General features: G+C 38.4%; 1 protein-coding gene across 1 annotated transcript in view; it reads right to left on the bottom strand.

Annotated features, from left to right (window-relative positions):
- Positions 1–24,031, bottom strand: part of nt5dc2 (5'-nucleotidase domain containing 2) — a 64,644-nt gene that overhangs the window by 28,300 nt on the left and 12,313 nt on the right. Inside the window, exons 2-10 of the mRNA XM_060835474.1 lie at positions 19,702–19,886; positions 17,875–17,949; positions 14,057–14,112; positions 13,011–13,104; positions 6,449–6,577; positions 4,837–4,897; positions 3,162–3,264; positions 1,584–1,685; positions 894–975 (exon numbers count right to left, since the gene is read on the bottom strand). Coding sequence (XP_060691457.1) covers positions 894–975; positions 1,584–1,685; positions 3,162–3,264; positions 4,837–4,897; positions 6,449–6,577; positions 13,011–13,104; positions 14,057–14,112; positions 17,875–17,949; positions 19,702–19,886 — 887 coding nt within the window. The remainder of the gene's footprint in view (positions 1–893; positions 976–1,583; positions 1,686–3,161; positions 3,265–4,836; positions 4,898–6,448; positions 6,578–13,010; positions 13,105–14,056; positions 14,113–17,874; positions 17,950–19,701; positions 19,887–24,031) is intronic.

Raw genomic sequence — 24,031 nt, 5'->3', positions numbered from 1 at the left:
GGGTGTAGAGCGAGGTAAAACTGGGCATCATCACACATCTGGAAGCCGATGTGTTCTCCGATGCTGCTACCAAGGGGCACCATACAGGCGAGAACTAGAATAAATTTAAAGATAAATCCTTGGGACAAAGTTAACAGTGAAGGTAATACAGTGGATAATCCAATTTTCCTTTCTGATGGAAAACACTATGGAAAGGATTAAACTCATGTACAAGGGAGTTTATTACCCTTTAGTTACCTTCATAACTCAAGAATCCAGTAAACTACACATTCAATTATAGAGGAACTGCGATTATCTGGCATTCAATGATCCGAACATCGGATTATCTGGCAAGATCGCAAAGTCCCGATGCTTGGCTAAACTATATTATCTGGCATTCAATTAATCAAACAAATTACTCCCCACCAGTGTTCTCTATATTTAAAAATAAATTGCTTTCTAAAACAATTTCCTGCAGTATTTTTGCCGTATATTGGTTCCTTTGTGCATTTCTATCCTTAATCCACAATGTAAATAAAAATCCATCTAATCATTACCTGGGAAGTTTGATTTCTTTAAATGTGTTTCAGTTTCACACTCTTGGTTTTGGTCATCCAAAATGTTCAACTTGGTAAATAAGTTAACTATGGTCAGGTAGTGAAATATAATTAGTTAGATACATTTTCCTCTCTCCAATTTTATTTTGACTGAAAATTACAAAAAGGAAAAAAAAACTATGTCACAAAAACAGTTAAACCTATGTTTCTTCTGCTTACAAAAGCTGCTTTAGAAATCAGCTCAAGTACAAGGCTGATTTTGCTAAACCACGCTGCACAACATCAGAAAACAGATTGCAGGAATGCCACGTAGATCAACATGCTATAACTATTTAAGCACAGACCAATTGCTCTGACCTGTTTATACATCTTTCCTTTTTCTAGTCTGTTGATCTTATCCCACTGCAGTACACCAGTATCATCCAATCTTCTGAAAGGCCTAGGAAATAAAACAGATCATTATTCAGTCATTAATTAGAAAGTCTGAGAGTCTTCATAACAGAGGCAATCCTAAGAAGTATATTTATATTATGGTCTTAACTTCAGAAAAGTATTTTCTTCTCAAATTTTGTGAAGGCGGTTTGTTTGATTCCTTCCATGTTTACCTCTCAGCCCCCTTGGCCCACAAGCCTCATTCCTGATGAAGGGCTTACGCTCAAAACGTCAACTCTCCTGCTCCTCGGATGCTGTCTGACTGGCTGTGCTTTTCCAGCACCACACTGACTCTCACCTTGTTTCACACAAGAAAGCCACATGAATAGAACTGAAGCTAATAAGTAGAGAGATGCGCATTACAGAACATATTACTATTTTGTCCACTAGGGCTTTATTCGATCTACAACTTTAGGATCACAAGTAATCCCACTTTACTTCCAATGCCTATGTCTCTCTATGCACACAACTATTCCATTAAAAAAAAGCTGACACAAGTCAGATATTTTTTGAAAACTGACTTTAGTGGAAAAAAAATCGCATTACTCATGAAGAGTTGCAAATTGCAACTATTGCTTATTATTTTCTTTTCCCTTCATACTTAAAGCTACTTACTTGCGCTTATCTGTAAAGAAACTTGGCTTATCAGCTTGGACGATCACCAAGTCAAAGAGATCCCGCCAGTCCTTTCCTACCATGTATTTCATTCCTTTATCACTGTAAAAAGTACATGTGAAAGATATTTATGCAAATTCTTGAACATATTGCCACACTTATGATGTGCATTAAAAAATAAAACAAAACAGATCAATCCTGACAGATGGGTGGGTGACAGGGTGATGTATCAGATTTAATTTCTTTTTATTTTTCTGTTGCAGTTTGGTACAACTGAAGCTAACTTGGCCATTTTAGTTATGAGGCAGCATACATAGATGAAAAACAGTAGTTTTTTTCCCCCATTTCAATTTAAAATACTTACATTCTATAAATCTACCACAAATTCAGAAGTACACCTCTCAAATCTAAAAAGATTTTGGTCATTCATCCCCTTCACCAAACTGCTCAGAGAAGCAGACAAAAGGTATAGTGTGAGTTTCTCTTTAATAGGTCACCCCTTTTATAAAAAGCTGTAACTTTGTGATATAAAGTGGAGAAGTTTTGAGCAAAACAAAAGGGCAATTCTAATATCACCTAGCATCCCTGAAATTGATCATCTCTTTCTTCTGTTATGACCAGGTAAGGAGTGGGAAAATCAGTTCTCATCTTTTTGACATCTCCTTGGTGGGTTGCAAAAATTTTTTAAATTTCTTTTGCGCTGCTAAACAAAACAGTTTGCTAGAAAATGAAAAGGTAAAAGAAGAAACAAATTGTATTACCAACCAACCCAGAGAAAAACAAAAAAAAAGTCACACACACTCTAAACACTAACCCATTCTTTCTCCACTGAGGAGGCCAGACTAGGCTGTTTCTAGCATTTTCCATTTTTATTTCAGCTTTCCAAATCCCACAGTGCTCTGCTTTTGCAGCTTCCCAGAGAGCTGGCTAACCCACCAAAATAATGGTGTCAATTCCTTGGGTTAGACGTCTCCAGAGTAATGTGACCAAAATGGCATTTACAGACTTTACCAGAGAAGAACAAAATTCCAGACACCAGTGTTCCCACAATGAAACCCCAAGTAGTCCCATAGAGAGATCAATTCTGGTGGGGTTCTCCATATCAGGGATTCCATTACCAATAATTAAATTACCTTTGAATTGAGCATTTGAAGCAATGTACTTATTTCCTTCTAAAGTAACTTCTCAGGAATGTCACCAACAGATAAAAACTTTAATTTTTCATTCATGACTGGTGAACATATAAAAAAAAGTGTGGAAGCTATTGTGTTAAAATATCTGACCAACTAACTGCCGTACTTAATTTTTGAACCTCTTATTTAAAAGTCTTGCTTTTCCCTCAATACTGAGCCATCTGTTTCTGACCACTGGGGAAAGACACTGGTTCTAAACTGAATCCAGTTTTTAGCCTGATCATTCATAATTTCTAGCTGTGTTGTGGAACTCATTTCATTTCATACTCAGACTCGTGATCTTGACATATAGCACTGGTTCAGGAGAGCAATGGCATCTTGGAAAAAGGATGATTGCAACAGCTAAAAATAATACAAAGCTTAGATAACCAAAATTACCACTTACACAAAGTTGAAAGGACTATTGGTTATAAGAAACAGCTTTTTTCCATTATTAACCAGCCGGTTTAGGACAGCGTATATTTCATCACCATGAAGGATGTACTTCTCTGAATGGGAAGAAGGAAAGGAATCATTACTCTATTTCAATACTAATAGAGTTTGAATTGATTCAAAAACAAATTCTTGATGCACCTTCTCATTTAGTATTTTGCTGACACCATTAGGTTGAGACAGTTAATCTTTTTGGTGAAACTCACCTATTATTTTCTCAAATCAGTCTCATTAAAAGATTACTGTTTTCCCCCTCCATTATTTAACAAACTTGAAAAGATATTAACTCAGCAAACAAATGACAGATGACCATACAGCTGGGAAGGATGTGGGAAAGAAATTACAGGGGTTTAATTATGGGAACATGGCAACAGACATTATGGAGGTCACCTTGAAGAGTCATACTGGGCTAGATTTTCATGGAGTTTGGGAGAATCTTAAGACCTTAAGATGGTGGACAGGACCTGGATACAGTAGGCTTGGCCCCTTTTCAACACGGGACAGTTGTTAAAGTGCGCGTTAGGGAATTGCAACATCTGCTGGACCAGTAAAACTGAATGCCGAGAACAAACATCAGATGTTCACTCCAGGAATGGTCTGAACCAGCACTGTCTCACAACAGCATAGGATAAATAAAATGCTCAAAAGAAAGATAAAGAAATGTGAAATTGTTAAACTGATAAAAGAATTTAAAATCTCTTGTTCTTTAAATTTTAATACAAAAAGATAAATTTTGTATTATGTCTCTGTTTGCAAAAAAACCCATTGATTCCACTGGCTCATTATTGACAGCCCTCAGGTTTAATTTTCTGTTAGCAATGGTACTCTGACTGCTTCTACCTCCTATCATTAGCACAGTTTTGGCAGCAGGGAGGCTGTGAAGTCTGTTTTATCAGCACTTACAAGAGGCTCTGCTGTCTTTGATGTGGCCTTATGAATACAAACTTCCTTTTCTCCAAAGCTATAGTGTAGTTACAGGGATTAAAACGGGGATGAGTGCATGGTGGAAACTCAGTTGGCATAGAGTGTGCAAGGGAAAAAGCTAGTGGGTGGGTGTACTTGGGTTGGTACTCAATAGGCAGATGGGCTATGGAGGATTTGGATGGAGTGTAGTTATAGTACAGTGTGTCAGAGACCATGATTGGAAAAGGCTGGCACTTGGAGTGGATTAGTAAGGACAGAAGGACATACTTTTATTGCAACTGGTTGAAGTCCTGCAGCATCAAGCTGCTTCAGCAGCTGGCAGCCATGTGCCACCTCTGAACCTTTCCCAGGTTGGCTGTCCTGACTCTACTATACAAGTGCCCAACTCCATAATGAAAACTTTGACAGCCAAAAAAACCAGAGATGGACATGCAAAACCAGGAGCTTTCCCCAACTCCCACTAACAGCCTCAAAAGATGAAAATCCAGCCCAAATCAGACACACACAGACAGACAATCATTTATGCAGTGAACATGTTAATGAATTAGCTTGATCACTGAAGATGAATTACTTAATCTTTAGATCAGCAGGATCTTAAAATAGTAGATTTGCACACTTCAATTGCATAATTGAGCATCTCACATCCGAGATAGCTAATTTTCTCTAGGAGACTAGAGATATAGTACTAAATATTAGTGACTCACCTAGGTCCTGTTCAATCCAATTGTACATCATTCCTTTAACATGGACACTAGTTACAGCATCCTGAAAAGAAAGGACAGAAAGAGGGAACAAGGAAGTAGTTGTAAATTAAGGGTTTTATATAAAAAAAAATTGTCTCCATAAAATTTTGTTCCTATCCAGTAGCAATTAATGCTTTAGGAAATGCAGTACACCCATGAAAAGATTATTCTTCATGATGTTAAATCACACTTGCAAAACTACTGCATTTCCACATCTTTGTTCAATTTCTCTTTTGTAACTGTATGTATTTATGGATACACCAAGTGGGTGGAATGGATAATGTCTTTGCCCCTTTTATTTAAGGAAACATCTCAGGCTACATTTCGGAAGAACTACTGCAGATTGCAAGACACAACAGATGGCAGCCAGCCTCACAAAATAGGGCTGTGCAATCAAATCTAAATCCACTCTGGCAGAAGCTCAGGCTTTTGGACGGGAGCACTCACTCAATTAGGAACACCATGGAAAAACACCCCATTTTGTTGCAGCTTCTCACGATGCCTTTTTTTGCATGCTTTAGAATATTTACTAGAGAAATTTCAGTGTGTGTAAATCATCTCAACAACTTCAAATAAAATCAAACAGTATTTGACAAGACAGGCTGATATAAATCAAAATGGGATTTGAAGTAAAGCTGAAATGGGGAACCACTACGCAATCACTAATTCCCAGGAATTAGAACTCTGCATTGCCTCAGATTAGACTGGACTCCCAGAGGAGAAAGTGAGGTCTGCAGATGCTAGAGATCAGAGCTGAATATGTGTTGCTGGAAAAGCGCAGCAGGTCAGGCAGCATCCAAGGAACAGGAAATTCGGCGTTTCGGGCATAAGCCCTTCAGGAATGAAAGGCTTATGCCCAAGACGTCGAATTTCCTGTTCCTTGGATGCTGCCTGACCTGCTGCGCTTTTCCAGCAACACATTTTCAGCTCTGATACATTTTTCAACCCCATTTTCCTGCTTTCTCCCAATAACTCTAATCCCCTTGCCAAATCAAGAACACCTCTCCTGTCTAACATACACTGGAGTTGGCCAATACTACCTAGTCTGATGTACGATCCACCCAATGTAGAATCTATAAGGTCTAAGAGGCACTGAAATGACAATAGAACAACTGCAAATATAACACTGTTTGCTACCTCAGGGTAAAACAGTAACAGACTATAAAATAGAAGCCAAACTAAATTCTATCAAGCGATAACTTTCGATTATTGACCTGCAAGTGAAGCACTGTGCTGCTGAGATGAAGTGATAAATTTATTTAAACTTGTTGGGTTTACTTTGCTGCCATGAGAAACAGAAATCTGATGTTTAAGTTCAACCATGCAGAAGGGTATTATACGTACCTAGTGTATTATTAAGTGACAATGGAGGCTTTATAATGAAAAGCCTATCTTTAATCAAATTTCACCTTTATAAAAGAACAAATTGCACAGAAAAGCTCATCTCTTCTTGTGTTTGCAGCTACAAACAAATATCCAAGTAGCATTGGTTGCTCTATTAAAGTTTTAAGTTTCCTGGCAAGTCCCAATTATTATTGTGATGCAGTTAACCTGGAGTGAGGTTTGAACTTACGCTCACATCTCTGAAGAGATGAACCGGATCATATTCGATGTTGTTTTTAATAAAGTAGTCATTCACACAAGAAAGAAGGGTCATTTCAGGAAGAGAGAAAACATCCATGAACTGTTTCATAGTAGGACCCTAAAAAGTATAAAAACACAGATGTACATCAAACAGAAAAATGTTCAAAGCTCCGAGAATATAATATATTAGACTATTCAACATTTTTCCAAGATAAAACGTGCTTTTAGGATTAATTCACTGGACAAGAAAAGGGTTGCTAAAAGCCTGAGTTACACAGAACTCTGCCTGCTACAAACCCCCCAGTCACTATTTTGACAAGGGCCTTTAGAAGGGTGATTTAGATACTGTATGGGGACCCTATGATATACACTGGCAAAAATCTGTTTTAAAACGGATAGAGGGCAATCCATCTCATCCTCATGATCAACTTAATCTTTGCTCAAAACTGAACAACCCAGTTTTTGATTTAAAAATATTACTCTCCAATTTAAATATAAAATTCTACCTTTATTACCTCACTTCAAGGGAGAACACCTTACAACATGATTACTAATTAATTCTGCCTCATTGCACAAGATCTAAAATAGTTCAAATAAAACGAAAGAACTGAGATACTGGAGATCTGAAACAAAAACAAACTGCTGGGAAACTCCGCAGTTTTGGCAGCACTTGTGGAGAGAAAGCAGAGTTAAGGGTTTCTAGTTCAGTGACGCTTCATCAGAACTCAGACTGCAAAACAGTTCTGATGACTATTCAATCCCAAGTCTTTCATGATTATCGCATTGTTAGAGCATGAAATGAAAGCAATGATTTATACTCTGTCCAACAACAATGATAGTTAAATACTCCCACCAATATTTTTTCTCCATTATAATTTCTTTACTCCACCCATTGTTAATCTTGATTTGCTTGGCTAATTTAGTTGCTTTCTTCTGCCTTCATCTCATCCTTTAAATATTAGGGCTACTCTATGTTGTATATACTTGTCAAATAAGTCAAGAAACTTGAAGCATTTAGTTTCCAATCTGTGTTTTCCCTGCAATCAAAAGTAGTGTTACTGGATCAAACTCCATTGTCTCCACTTATAAATGGGCAAATTAATGTTATATTTCCCTATCTATCTGTAATTGCCCAGAGGATGGTTAAGAGTCTGGAGTCACACGTAGGCCAGGCCAGACAATAGTGGTAGATTTCCTTACCTAAAAGCAAATTAGTGAACCACTCTGTTTTCTGAAGTCAATGATCAGTTTGCTAATGCTGAGGGAGAGATTATTATTGTTACACCACATCATGTTTTTGCTGTATTCTGGCTCATCATTGTAGGCTGGATCACAAACAGCGGTAGTGGCATCAGCAACCTTGTAGATTGAGTTAGGATAAAATTTAGCTCCACAGACATAAGTGCACAGGGAGCATAGTAAGGGGTTGAGTATACAGTCTTGTGGGGCAGTTGACAGTGGTCACATGGTCACCATTAGACTGGATTTTCATTTCAGGTATCCAGTAAATTTAAACTGCACCACCTGTCACGGTGGATTTGAACCCATGATCCTAGAAGTTAACCTATACCTCTGGATTACCATTCCTGTGACAACAGGAATGCACCACCATCTCTCCCTGATCACACAAATGACATTTATTCCTAACGAAAGGAATAAAGAGTCTTTACTTTGATTGTGATTTTGTTTTATATTCTAGAAAAGGCACATCAAGGTCTGACATTGTTCAAGCATGCTTGAACAAAAAGGTCAAACTTTTCAATGAGGATGTCTCATGTATAACTGATCTTCTTGGTAATAATTTGCAAGTTGGATCAAACTAGACTTCAGTTACCATTTCTCTTCATTTTAAAGACAGAGTTCTATGATAGGCTGCATACTCAGCCCCTTAATTTGCTGCCTGTACACATGACTGGGGCCAAATTTTATCCCAACTCCAAGGTCGCCGATAACACCACCTTTGTAGGCCGGATCACAAACAATGATCAGCCAGAACACAGCAAAGAGATGACATGGTGTAATCTCTCCCTCAAACAGCAAACTGAAGGAGCTGGTCATTGACTTCAGGAAGCAGAGTAGAGGTCTACATCACTGGTGCTGAGGTGAAGATGGTCGAGAGTGTCAAGTTCCTAAGAGTGATGATCACCAATCTGTCCTGATTCACCCACACTGATGCAATGGAGAAGAAGCAGGAGAAGAACGGATGGAGGACGATGAGGACAATACTGCCAACACCACTTCCTCAGGAGGCTAAGGAAACTCAACATGTCTGTAAAGACTCTTACCAATTTTTATAGATGCACTATAGAAAACATTATTGCTGGATATGGCAACTGCTCTGCCCAGGAACATAAACTAGAGAGTTGTGAACATAACCCAATTCATCATGCAAACCAACCTTCCATCCAGAACCTTCCATCTATTGACTCCATCTGTACTGCCCACTGCCTCAGGAAAGCAGCCAACATAATTAGGGGACCCCTTACACCTTGGCTATCATCTCTTCCATCGGGCAGAAGATACAAAAGGCTTAACACAAATGCTCCCTGCTGTTCCTAAGCTTCTGAATGGACCTCTCATTTTAAACTTAATGTTGATCTCTCTTTGTGCTCCTTCTCTGCAGCTGTAACAGTGTATCCCTCGCTCGGTTCTATTACCCTAATGCACTTTGTATAGCATGATCTGACTGTATTGCACACAAAACAAAAAAAACTTTGCTGTACCCAGGTACATGCAACAATAATCAATCAAAACTATTGAATTGAAGGAGACAAAACACCATTGCATCTAATCCAGTTTACATGAAACCCAAAGGGATCAACTCATGTTTAATCCAGATTTCAACATCCACTCCATTTAGTGGATATTTGTCAATCAGTTGGCATTAATCCCAATGTCCTGATTCCACTTTAAACCGCAGAAATACCTGGTAACCTGCTTTTCTTGGAAAGGAGCTCATCTTTAACATCTGCCCCTATTCACAGATTATCTCTGAACTCCCTTCTACACAGATGCTCAACAGCTGCTGAAGATAATAGCAACGTAGACCTTTACTAAGTCTATTCCCCGTAACAATGAGTGAGTATGACCTTGTGTAGGAACACAATGTTCCATATTTATCTCTACATGTAAACATACTGGTAATTACTGGTGCACAAAACTGACATATTTTTAAAAAATATATTTTGTGAAAATACCAGATGATAAATAAGCCCAAGTCTACAAAGCTGAAAAAAAAACCTAGTGCTGTCCAAGCTGCCAAAATGTTTATTACAACTGCTATTTACAGCTAAGCATTCTGTTTGAGTCTGCTCTGTCTCTGAAATTTCCTGGCAGCCAGAGGACAAAATAATGGTCCGCTGTTCAACAAAGCACTTGGTCTGTAGTGCTGAATGGAGTGGTGAAATGGCTTGTTTTCTCTTCTTCCTTTTCCACCTAGAAAAGAACCCAATTTCAACCAGGTTAAAACAGGAAGAAAAAAAAAAGTGGTATAGAAGCTGAACATCTACCTGCTCGGCAACAGAAAAAACAAAATCAATATGGATTAGTCTCTCTTGAATTGGTCCAAATAATGAGTGATAACTGGACTCCAATTCTTCTCTCCCTACTACAACAGTCTTATCAAATCATAAAAGCATGAAACAGAAAACTGGATTCAAATAGAATGGGGAGAATGTGTTTTATTAAAAGAAAGCAAGAGCAATACACAGAAACATTGCGTGTGCAGCCAGAAAGGTTATCAACACTTTCTAATTTTCATCTCAGCTATTAAAGTAGTACATGTCCAAATGCTGCAAGACCCGGGCAATATCCAGGCTTGGGCTGAAAGCTGGAAAGTAACATTCACGTCACAGAAATATCAAGCAATCACCATCTGCAATAAGACAGCATCTAATCATTGCCTCTTGATGTCCAATGGCTTTACCATCACCAAATTCCCCCACTATTAACATCCTGGAGGGTTACCATTGAACAGAAATTCAACTGGACTTACCACATAAACAGTGGCTACAAAAGCAGGGCAGAAGCTAGAAATACTGTGGCCAGTAACTCAATTCCTGACTCCAAAACCTGTCCACATCTACAAAGGCACAAGACAGGGGTGCGATACAATATTCCCCACTTGCCTGGATTAATTGGGGGAGGTGATACCCTAATTGTATGATCACTGGACCATGAATCCAGAGACCCAGTTAATCTTTTGACAACCTGGGTTTGAATTCCATCACAACAGATAGTAGAATTTGAATTCAATTAAAACTAAATCTGGAATGACAACTGTGAATCTATTGCCAATTGTCAGAGAGAGAAATAAAAACACCATCTGGTTCACTAATGTCCTTCAGAGAAGGAAAGTACTGTTCTTACCTGGTCTGACCTACATGCGACTCCAGATCAATTGCAATGCAGTGGACTCTTAACTGCCGTTAAGGATGGGCTCAATGATACCCACATCCCATGAATGAAGCTTGATACCATCCAGGACAAAACAGCCAATTTTGTTGGCACCATATCCACTTCCTCCACCACTGGCTGTAGTACATAAAATCTACAAGATACACTTTAGGAACTCAGAAGCTCCTTATGTAGCACCTTCCAAAACTATCACCATTCCCATCTAGAAAAGATAAAAAGGGTAGCAGCGCATAGGAATATCACCAGCTGCAAGTTCTCCTCCAAGTCATTTATCACACTGATTATGATAACATATTGTTGATCATCATTAGGTCGAGATCCTGGAATCCCCTCCCTAACAGCATTGTGGGTCTATCTATAGCAGTTAAAGCAACTCAGCACCATTTTTTCAATGACAACAAGGATCAGGCAATAAATGAAGGCTCAGCCAGCACTGCCCACTTCCAAGTGTGAATGAAAAAAATCAGTCAATGATTGCAATATGCTGTTACATTTTCTCATTCTCTTACAAACAGCCTGAAGTTTCTTGAATGTAATTTCAAGCACCAATTTCAGTCTCACAATACAGAGCATTCTTAGAACGTTAGGAATGTATTTCTAGTCTTCAGGAGAACTTGAAGTTGAAACAAGTTGGAGGAAGTCCTTCTCTATTATGACCCCCCACTTTCAACCGATTTCTGTTTATTAAATTAGTTTCAAATCATCTAAGCAGCCAATGATTTTCTCGTGGAACTCTGCCTCAGTGGACACCAAATGGGCCCCTCATATGTCTTCCATAAACCCAGAGTCCTTTTGGAGACAAAGGGTGATTAGTATATTGATTAAACATCTGGTGCATAGGTTTTACACCTCAAGAATTTGAGGTAGCTGGTGTCTTGGAGTTTGAATGACTCATTCAATTTGATTCTACCCTTTTAGATTAGATTCAGCAAATCACATGGAGTCAGTTTGGAATGTTCCATTTGATTGTGATAGGGAGAGTGGTTTCAATTCACACGAGATCAGATGACCCTCATGCAGCAATCTGTTATAGCATTTTTTAAAAAAAGTTTACACTTCAGAATATACTGAGCAACAACGTTACTAAAAATGGAAACATGATAAAGTGGTGCAAACAAGTGAAATTTTATCATAGGCCTTATCAAACATTGCTACGATGAACTACACTCTAAACTTGCAAAGGAAAATGTTTTTAAAAGAAGCCTTAGTCCAATCTTCCTACTGTAGTAATTGTTTTTATATTAGTCAGCACCTATGGGACCAGGTGTGTGCATCAGTTGATCAAATATCCTAGATAATCAATGTAAAAATACATACTAAGTAATAGAAACAGTACTGGAGGTATACACAATTATTTATGCTAGAAGTAGAAATAATGCAACTTTGCCTTAAATAAAAATTACCAGGGACAGACAGGCATCTCACTTGCACCCACAACTGATTATCAGACATCACGGTATTTAACGAGAAATAACCTCGAATTCAATCACCGGTTGACATTTTGTGTGGCAGTTTGATTAATTTATTTACATTGAGGTAAATAAACTATAATAATTGGACAGAATACAATAAACTTTCAGTATTAGGGGTAAACATGTTTGTCTTAACCAGCACTCTCAACCTGAAAAGTTTGTTGTACTACATTTTGCCAGGATAACTATTGGAAACAAACAGGAGGCTGAAAGAACAAACAGCAAGGCAGGCAGTATGAGGTGGTGAATGTTTTGGGTGTAACCCTTCTTCAGAGGGTTACACCCAAAATGTTGACTTCTCCACCTCCTGATGCTACCTGGCTTGCTGCATTCTTCCAACCTCCTGCTCAGCTACCTTGGATTCCAGCATCTGCAGTTTTTTTTTGTCTCTAACCAAGGATAGAGAATGGGCCAAGGCAGCAGGTACTCCTCGGCCTTCATTCAATAATTTCTCACTTGGTCACAAAGTGAGAAGCTCTGGAATTTTCCCCACTTCACTGTTGGTCCAATTTTTTCCTGATCTTTGAATAAAGATGCAACAGAAATCAGAAGCTCAAGTATGAGGTAAAATGGAGTGGAAACAATCTACATTCTACTGCTTAATAATGAAATTTTTGCATTTATCACTGAGTTTTGAAAAAATTATTACATAAAAAAAGTTACCTTGCCATAGAAATCACTCATTCTGTGTAAAGGAACATGTTGAGTGCCATCATACATTTGAAACACTTCCTCATCTGGTACTGGACTGAATCCTCTGTAGGTAAGTACAAACCAAATTCATTAATTCTGAAAACTATAAAAGCATTTTGTCAAGGAAATAAAATAAATATGAAGGTGAAACTTTAAGAGTAAAAAAAGCAGGCCAAATAAATGCCATTTTTAAATAAAAACGGAATATTTCTGCCATCAATGGATAATTGGATAAAAATTTCATCATTACCTTTCCAAGAGGTAAATAAGAATAACATTTTTTTTTAAAAAGTTCAATAAATTTTCATAATAATGCATTTTTGTTAACTTTTTAAAAATTTATTCATGGAGTACAGGTGTCACTTAATGCAACATTTATTGCCCCATCCAAATGCCCAATTAAAAGTCAAATCATGTTGCTGTGGGTCTGCAGTCACATGTAGGTCAGACCAGGCAATGAGGGCAGATTTCCTTCCCTAAATAAAGGACTTACAACAATGTAAAAGAATGGTTAAATGGTTGCCATTAAGCCAGTTTTTTACCGAATTAAATTTAAACTATCTTGGTGGGATTTGAACCATACCTCCAGAATGTCAACTTGGGGTTACAGATTACTAGCCCAATTACATTACCATTACACTACTGCCTGTTGCTCATGATGCAGATATACCAAAAATATTTTTTTATATAAAAGGAAACAGAAATACACATTAATGACTGTAATCCAACATGAGCATTTTCACTTTTGGTGCACAAGCTGCCAATCTCCTAAAAGAAAGATAAGTATTTCCAATACATTCTATACAAATAGACTTATTACCACCAAGTCTAACTTTGTTTAACATAAAACTTCAACATAAACTTCACACAAGTATTCCAAAAAGGTACTTAACTATTACAATCAAACTTCTCCAAGTTTTCATGCAAGCTTGTATAATCTTGGATTTAAATGCCTTGGTAGGCTGGTATTCTTCTTGCATAATTAGGTGTGTGTTAAGTATTGTAGAACATCATACCTGTACACAGTTCCTAACTGGACATAGTGGAAAGCATCAATCTTCATTAGGAATCCCTGCCAAAGAAAACAATATTTATTCACATGCTGAACTGGTAACATCAGTGTGATAACCCTTCAAGACCCATGGGGAATCATTCATTAACCTTCTCGTGGAGTCGGTTGGTAAAAGGGCAATGGCTTCCTATGTTGGAACTGAACTCATCATCTGAGCCCTTTACAAGAGCAGATTATGAAGGACTTTGTGGTGTAGTGACAGTGTCCCTATCACCACCCCCCCCGCCCCCCCCCCAAAAATGAGGGCCAGGTTCAAATCCCACCTGCTCCAGGCATGAGTAATAAGTAACTTTAAAAAAGTCACATTGATTTAATGTTGCAAAAGTCACTCAGTCATGGGAGACTGTATTTCTGTGTATAAAAGTAAAAAAAAAGGACAAAACAGATGGAGGTGAGGATGAATGGTGCAGTGGTAGTTTCCCTGATTCAGACCCAGGAGGCTGGGGTTCAAGTCACACCTATTCCAGAGACGTGTAATAAATGCAAAGTAGGATTTACATTGAAAAGTTGTTAAGTTTATTCAGCTCAAAAGATTACCCAACAATGAATTTGCAATATTTACAAAAATGTATTAATGGAGAGCAGACCATATGGTAATGCAATGGTTTCTACTGTTTGAGATCAGTTTGAAATACAGAGGTACACTCATACCTTTTGAAAAAAAAATCACCTTGGTTATGATAGGGTGCCTTCTCTATGGTTTCCTTTGGATAGGTTAGCTTGCCATTAAGCCATCAATGTGCCAAACTTTGAAAGAGCTGAGGAATGGCAAGAGGTTACCTGTGTTTCTGGTATACAAATAATCACTTGGCAGTACAGAATTAATGAGATGAAAAGCTTTGAAAGGAAGTCACCTTTTCAAACAATTTTCAGCTGTCCTTGTTCATGTCCTTTTTTAAAAAAGCAAACATCATATGCAGTTTGAATGTTTAAAAATTCAAGGAGGCAACTGGCTCATTTTCTATAATGGCAATAAATCAATTAATTCAAACAAGCCACATTTCAATAGTTCAGTTCTGTGATTCTAGGTATGTGATTTGTATTTTAAAATACCATTTAATATAGAATTTGGAGTTTGAACTAGTGGCAAGTGGGTTTTGGTCAGTGTATGAAGGGCTAATAATTAACATGTCAATCTTTTTACAACCATGACTTAAAATCAGTATGCGTCAGAGTGCAGCTGGTTGGGATACTCCCGGCATGATAAAATTATGTTGATATATTAAAAAATCCCATTATTAAATCAGAGAGTGGAATCATTTCAAAAACGTAATTAAAGCTTGCTACTGGTTCAATAGAAGCAAAAAAATTTTGATTTGGAAAAACGCACAGAGTCTGGAAGGCCTTTGGGGGAATGTTTGTAAAAGTCCTGTCTAGGGTAAGATGTAGGAACAATTCCTCCTGGAGGAATGAGATAGAACCATGACTGAGAGAACCTAATTTGAAATTTCCAGATCAAAAGTGCTTTGTTAAGATAGTTGTAGGGGTTTATCTGAAGTTAAGAAAGTTTATGAATAGTCAAGGGATTGGCTCAAGGTCTCAAGACCAGGAATTCTAAACTTATCAGTTTGGTAGTAAAAAAGGAACTCTCTCTCCTACTTTTACAGTTCTCATATTGGTGAAAGAAAGATTTGGTGCCAGGAACAGATGGGATTTCATCTTTGTGCTTCAAAATCTTTGAAGAGCGGTAGCTCCTATAAGCTGGGGAAAGGCAAGGTTTTGTAAATTGGTTCAATTAAACTGCACATGAACAATAAAACATGGTCATGTCTAGCAGACGGGAATAATCACCTATCGAGCCAAGTCACTGGGGTAGCCATCTCTGGGATGTGGAAGTGCAAAAAGTTTCACTGGTTGCTCAGTCTAAATAGCCTTATCAAGACTGGAACACTGACAGTCAGCAGAGTATAGCAATGGGAGGAAGGTGGAACCATTACAGCATGTTAAACTGTACACATGTTGGGCTCCTGAAGGAGTGGAAGGATGGATGGCAGACCAGTGGCAGTATCTGGAGAAGCAGAGAGCAAAGGAACAGAATAAATGCATCCCCATTCTCATGGCTCCAGCTTGGATGCGACAATCATGGAGTGGCAGCGGCAGAGGACTGTAACCAAAACCCCAGAGCATGTTTCAGAAACTCTCAAGTATATTCAATGTTTCAAGAAGGTACCAGAATGTGACAACTGTATAAAACATGTATAAATACAGTGAAAAGTGTTTTTTCACATGTGACAATAAATCTAAAAACAACTGGAGTTATATGCAAATAGCTTGACTTGCTACAATGTTTTGTTATCTTCATTTCTGTTGCCTAATAAACTTCCGTTTTGCTTTTAAACTGTAATCTCAACATTTTGGCTTATTTCAGCAGAAGACCACCACACAGATTTTTCAAAAAGTAATCCATCAGGCCAGAGTACAGTCTGGGATCAGATTTGTTCAGTAGTAACATGAGCTGGGATCATAACAATTCATGGCCAAAATATTTACATTAAAAAAGGAAGCAATAGAAAATGTTAAAACTCCTTATAGCAATGTGCACACCTATTAAAATTATATATTTCACAAAAACTGGATTGCTGGTTTACAGTTGGTCTCAATTCACTGGTGTAGTCTGTCTTAAAGTAATAAAGATGCACAATTAGTTAATGAGACAGGGGGATTCAATCCACACCAAAAAAGGGAACTTAATGTTATGGCCTGGACAACACAGTTATGTAAATAGATAATAGATAAGGTACTCTTCCAAATCACCTAATCCACCTAAAAAGTGACATAATTTTGGTTAACCATCACTGAACAGGTTATCATTTCTTTTCATGCAGTGTAGTGGTTGATCTATTTTGTGGCTCTTCTGTGGATAAAAAAAAGTGTCTACTGCACCACAGTTGACCACACATATCCTGGAAAAGGAATAAATCAGGACATATGGTGTTTCTATGGTCAAGATCAAACTTTCAGCCTGTAAATTCATATAAGAAAACAGAATGGATGCAATTCACAGCCACATGGATTCCAGAGACATTACATAAGTTTCCAAATGAAATAGTTAAGCCTCAGTCACAGCAGATCCCAACATATGGAGATTGAGAAACAGATTCTGTTTAATAGGTTCACACGTAGACTCTACCTCTTCAAAATATTTCAGACCCAATTAAAGTGTTTAATTAATAAAAGAAAAAACTTGGATTAGAAACAGAAAGAGACCACAAAAATATATAGAGGGAAATAAATAGAAACTGAGCCAAGATGAAATAATGGAATAGAGAGAAGAAATGAGAAACAGAATGCAAGATGGACAGAGGTAAAATAAAGGGGAAAACCAAATAAAAGAGGGAATGCGTTTGGCCAGACTAAGAAATTAAAAGACGACAAAGACGGAACAGGGAGTGGAAAATAGGACAAGGAACGACAAATGCAAGAGAAAAATTGAACAGTAGCTTAAAGTCTGGATTGTATGCTAATTGGTAAAACCAAAAGAATATTAAAGAGCAATTAGAGCATGTAAATTTTGTTTTGCTCCTCATTTGGACTGGCTAGCCTTGCACTCCTATATGCACATACTCAACTTAAATGGGGTATTATCTTCATGAATTAGGCTTCTGAATTCTATTAGGAGTTGGTGAACTATGTATGAATATGTTCATATGGTATGACATGCAAGTAAGATAATTACATTTGGTTTACATTATTCATTTGTTAGCACACAATAAAGACTTGTTAATGAAAACATTCAATTTCAAATAGGAAGTTGCATTTTACCTTCCGTACATCATAATGAAGGCCTCTGATAGCAAAGTTAGTTTGGTATTCATAGTTCTTTATTCCTTCTGGATACTAAAATGAATAATGGAGATAAATACAAGGTTCAAAGCCTCAAAACAAAAAACACATTCAACACAACACCATCATTTGCTTCATATTAGAAATTGAAGCATTTTTCTTTGGGCTTCAGAAGCGAGCACGCAGCTTTGTTTGTCAGCATTACAAGCTTTTTAGTATAACAATTTAGGTGCTTTATAAATTAAATGCTTTAAGCCTACATTTGCTAGAAAGTAGCAAGTTAATAGGCAGTTGCTACTCTGTAGCAGAAGCACTGTACTACTAACGTAATAACCATAATTAGGGAGCCACCTCTAGAAATTAATTATTCTCCACATTGATTAATAGGAAATTATGCCCGACTACAATGGTGTCTTTATTCAATGCTCAGATTGAAGAGGCTTAAAAAAAGATTAAGCATTATAAAAAGCAATTGTAAGCAAAAGTTTAAAAAAATCTCAAGGTACACATCTTCACATTAGAAAGACAGATTAGTGATTCAGGTGGGGCCTCTTTTTGCATTTTTTTTGCAGTTGGAGATTTATGGTGGGCCTTCCCTTTAGAAGTTTGAGTAGAACTCTTTATTCAGAATAGTCTGAAATATCCTGCTTAAAAGTCTGCTGCTGTGTCTGACCTACCTGCTAGCCTAATATGCACCAATCAACCTCATCGTGCCATGGCTGAACACTTCAACTCCCCCTCCCACTCCGCCAAGGCCATGCAGGTCCTAGGCCTCAAATCGCCACTCATATACACCTCATGTTCCGCCTCAGAATCCTCCAACCCCATGGCATCATTGTGGATTTCACCAGTTTCCTCATTTCCCCTCCCACCACCTTATCCCAGACGCAACCTTCGAACTCAGCACAGCCCTCATGACCTGTCCATCTTCCTTCCCACCTATTATCCCCACCTCCATCTACTTATTGCACTCAGTTATCTCATTCTCAGCCACAACCCCCTCCCATTTATCTCACCACCCCCTCTGCTCACAGCCTCATTCCTGATGGCAGCTTTTGCCGAAACGTCAGCTCTCTTGCTCCTCTGATGCTGCCTGACCTGCTGTGCTTTTCCAGCACCACACACTCGACTCTAATCTCCAGCATCTGCAGTCTTCATTTTCGCCTAGTCTAATATCCAGTTCACTTCAGCTAACTCCATTTTCATGCTCACATAGGACATCTTCGATCCTCTTTCCCCTTTCAAAACAAATCAGAATGTAAACTTCAAACGCACTGCGGTGGCTGCTACCTAGGGATGAAAGATCAAGTCAAATTCAATTTTATTTGTTATAACCCTGGATAAGGGCGGCACGGTGGCACAATGGTTAGCACTGCTGCCTCACAGCGCCTGAGAACTAGGTTCAATTCCTGACTCAGGCGACTGTGTGGAGTTTGCACATTCTCCCCGTGTCTGCGTGGGTTTCCTCCGGGTGCTCCGGTTTCTTCCCACAGTCCAAAGATGTGCGGGTTAGGTGAATTGGCCAGGCTAAATTGCCCGTAGAGAGTTAGGTAGGGACAAATGTAGGGGTATGGGTGGGTTGTGCTTCGGCGGGTCGGTGTGGACTTGTTGGGCTGAAGGGCCTGTTTCCACACCAAGTCCAATCTAATAATTCAGTTTTAATAGTAAGCATATGTACCATAAAACAAAAACCAAAGTGTCTAAATTTCCATTATCTATTAACATGATTCATTATTGAGTTAAATGTAATTTTAATAGCATTGAGCTTGAAAAGCTTCTGTAATTATTTTTAAAAGCAGCAAGTACCTTATATTGATCAACAAGTATTTCTCGTGCTGTATTGAAGATCATTGTGTGCAGCAAATTGGAATACTGCGCCAGAGTATAATCATAATCAAATCCATAAATTTCAATGTTCCCTAAATTAACCTCATTATTGGAATAGATGTTTGCAGGATTGAGGAGGTTGCAAATTCCTGGGGGAATGAGTTCTAGAAAAAAAAAGGTTACACCAAATTAATTATGAAATGCTAAACAATTAAAAAAACTGTAGCATTCTACTTTCATATAGTAAAATATCAGAACTATCACACCTCCAAAGTTACAAGGGTGAAAAACATTCTGTTAAATAGCCAATCCTATGAACTTAGAATAAAATAAAAGTCACGTTAGGTATCAAATGAGAAAAGTGACCAACAGAAAGCCAAAAACCATACAAACATCTCTTCCTTTTTCTAAAAAAAGGAATTTACCTTTTACAAAATCAGCAACCACAAAGTAACTAATCAAACCACCAAACATTTTAAGCTGGTTTCTCTTCTTCACAAATAATTACTAGGTACAGCAAAGGTTAAATGAGCATGTCAAAATGGTGCTTTGTGAATATTAAAGTATTTTAACTGTATTACATTGCTGCAATAAGTTTTCTGCATTATAATGATACGCAAAATGTTCAAGATAGAGGAGGACTTCAGAACGGAGGTAACAGGAGTAGCTGTAGACCATGTGTCTGAGCCTGCTGTGTCATCCAATTAAATCATGTTTGATCTTCTGCCTCAAATCCATCTTCTTGCCCATTCCCATTAACCCTGGATTATCTGAAACACCAAAAAGTCTATGCAAAAACCCCAACACGTTCAGGGATACATTTGCTCTTGAGAAAGTATTGGTGAGCCATTAAGAATGGGCAGCAAATGGTGATCTAGCCACCAATACTCATAACCGGTGAAAGGAAAAGTAAAGTAATTTTTTTTAAAAAGCATCTACGTGTATCTGGGTGAGAGAGTGCCTAAAAATTCCAAGCGAAGAACTCTCATCTTAATCCAAAAATTTATGAATCCCTTATTCCAGAGGTTCTGCTCCCATTTTCCAGTAAATAAATGGAAAATCCTGCAGTCGCTGGCATTTTGAAATTAAAACAGACACTCAGTAAGGCTGGTGCTTAACAGAGAGAAAAAAAAGAGTTAAATGTTTCAAGACCAGTATGACTGCCCCTAATGCTACTTTTATCCTGTCAAACCTCTATTCAGAATACGGTTTGTTTATTTCAATGAGGAGGACTTCTCATTCTTTTAAATTCCAGAGTTGAGACTGTCAATTTAAATCAGCCTCTCACTATCTGCTGATTTTCACAGCCCTTGAACCAGTTCAGTACAGTAGACATTTACTGTCCTCAAGGCAAGAACACCCTTCCTTAGAGTCCTTTGAGCAATATTAGCCTCTATTTATTTTCTGACAAAATATTCAAGTCACGAATGATCTTTCATGCTGACCTTACATGACAAATGTTTTGAATATTTTATTTTCCATTGCATCATTCAACATATTTATTCACTCAAATCTTCCCTCACAATGTAAATTGTCTTTGTTGAGTATAAGTTTTTCAGAACTTAAACATGTCACCCTCAAACGGAAATTTTATGATGATTACTTCCAAGGATTTTCCACTGAGATTACAAATTAAATACCAGATTAAAATTTGCTTTATTCTCTAGTTGTTCTACAATGTATTTGCAGGAGCAGCTGTTATGGAATCATAATTTAAATAAACTAATCCTTATTTCAATTTCTCCAGCCTGTAAGAAGATTGTTTTCTTTTTCTTTCCAACTTTCATTAATTCTTGCTAATGCTCAGTCTAACAGATTAAAAACACCAATAGGAGTAGCCTAGAGAAACCAGCACAGAAGTGCTTTCTGAAACTTATCATTCCTAATTTGCAGCTCCTCAGATTCTACTTCCTGGGGTTCGGAGCCAAGCCCTTTCTCACTGCATCTTAAATGCTGTCATCCTTCGTTATTAGAGCTACTCATCCTCCATTCCATTCTCCCAGACTTTGAAACCTTGCGCATTTTGTAATCTTTATTTTCCAACCTCAATTACCTTTTAACCACATTATGGTAATGTCAATAGATAAAAAAAGTTACATTCTAGGTTACAACAACCAGCATGTAAAACCATGGCAGATGAAACCATGAACTGTTGCAACTTTTACATCACTGCAAATTTTCCACATGCAATTTCAATGTCATGGATAGTTATAGAATATAGAACATAGAACAGTACAGCACAGAACAGGCCCTTCAGCCCACGATGTTGTACTGACCATTGATCTTCATGCAAGGTAAACCTAATATACAAACCCTCAAACTTTTGTGACCATATGCATGTCCAGCAGTCTCTTAAATATCCCCAATGACCTTGCTTCCACAACTGCTGCTGGCAATGCATTCCATGCTCTCACAACTCTAAAGAACCCACCTCTGACATCCCCTTTGTACTTTCCACCAAACAGCTTAAAACTATGACCCCTCGTGTTAACAATTTCTGCCCAGGGGAAAAAAAAAGGTGTCTCTGGCTATCGACTATCTATGCCGCTCATTATCTTGTACACCTCAATTAGGTCCCCCTCTTCCTTATTTTTTCCAATGAAAAAAGTCCGATCTCAGTCAACCTCTCTTCATAAGATAAGCCCTCCATTCCAGGCAACATCCTGGTAAACCTCCTCTGAACTCTCTCCAAAGCATCCACATCTTTCCTATAATAGGGCGACCAGAACTGGACGCAATATTCCAAGTGCAGTCTAACCAAAATTTTACAGAGCTGCAACAAGATCGCACAGCTCTTAAACTCAATCCCCCTGTTAAGGAAAGCCAAAACACCATATGCTTTCTTAACAACCCTGTCCACTTGGGTGGCAATTTTAAGGGATCTATGTACCTGCACACCAAGATCCTGCTGTTCCTCCACACTGCCAAGAACCCGGTCTTTAATCTTGTACTCAACTTTAAAATTCAACCTTCCAAAATGCATCACTTCGCATTTATCCAGGTTGAACTCCATCTGCCACCTCTCAGCCCATCTCTGCATCCTGTCAACGTCACACTGCAGCCTACAACAGCCCTCTATACTGTCAATGACACCTCCAATCTTTGTCGTCTGTAAACTTGCTAACCTATCCTTCAATCTCCTCATCCAAGTCATTAATAAAAATTACAAAGAGTAGAGGCCCAAGAACAGAGCCCTGTGGAATACCATTCACCACTGACTTCCAGACAGAATACTTTCCTTCCAGCACCACTCACTGTCTTCTGTCAACCAACCAATTTTGCATCCAGAAAGCTAACGTTTCCCTGTATCCCATTCCTCCTGACCTTCTGAATGAGCCTACCATGGGGAACCTTATCAAATGCCTTGCTGAAGTTCATATACACCATATCCACTGCTCGAACCTCAACTTGTCTAGTAACATCCTCAAAGAACTCAATAAGATTTGCGAGGCATGACCTGCCCCTCAAGGCTGTTCTGACTGTATTTAATCAAGCCATGCTCTTCCAGATGTTCATAAATCCTATCTCAGAATCCTTTCTAACATCTTGCAGATGACAGACGTGAGACTGACTGGTCTGTAATTGCCAGGGATTTCCCCATTTCCTTTCTTGGAGAGGAAGGACATTTGCCTCCCTCCAGTCCTCAGGTACGACTCCGGTGAAGAGCGAGGATGCAAAGATCTTCGCAAGTGGTGAAGCAATCACATTTCTCACTTCCCAAAGCAGCCGAGGACAAATCTGGTCTGGCCCTGGTGACTTGTCAATCTCAATATTTGGCAAAGTTTTCAGCAAATCAGCTTCCTCAATCTCTATCTGTTCCAGCATGCTTACTTGCTCCTCAAATGGTTTCATTCACTACAAGATCCTTTTCTCTCGTAAAGGCAGAAGTAAAAAGCCCATTTAGGGCTTCCCCTACCTCCTCAGACTTTATACACAAGTTCCCTATGCTATCCCTGATCAGCCCTACTCTTTCTTTGATCATTCTCTTATTCCTCACACACGTGTAAAATGCCTCGAGATTCTCCAAAATCCTTCCTGCCAAGCCTTTTTTGTGCCCCCTCCTGGCTCTCCTCAGACCATTTTTGAGCTCCTTCCTCGCCTGCTTGTAATCCTCTAGGGCTGAGCAAGACCCTTGCTTCCTCCACCTTAGGTAAGCTGCCTTCTTTCTTTTGAAAAGAAGCTCCTCCGCTCTCATCATCCAAGGTTCCTTTATCTTACCCCTTCTTGCCTGTCTCAGAGGAACACATTTATGCATCACTCGTGACAACTGTTCCTTAAACACAGTCTCCACATGTCTATAGTGCCCTTT

The sequence above is a fragment of the Hemiscyllium ocellatum genome, chromosome 14 (assembly GCF_020745735.1).
Source record: "Hemiscyllium ocellatum isolate sHemOce1 chromosome 14, sHemOce1.pat.X.cur, whole genome shotgun sequence".
Lineage (NCBI taxonomy): Eukaryota > Metazoa > Chordata > Chondrichthyes > Orectolobiformes > Hemiscylliidae > Hemiscyllium > Hemiscyllium ocellatum.
Note: the sequence above shows the minus strand (reverse complement) of the source record. Positions and strands in the feature narration are given on the sequence as shown.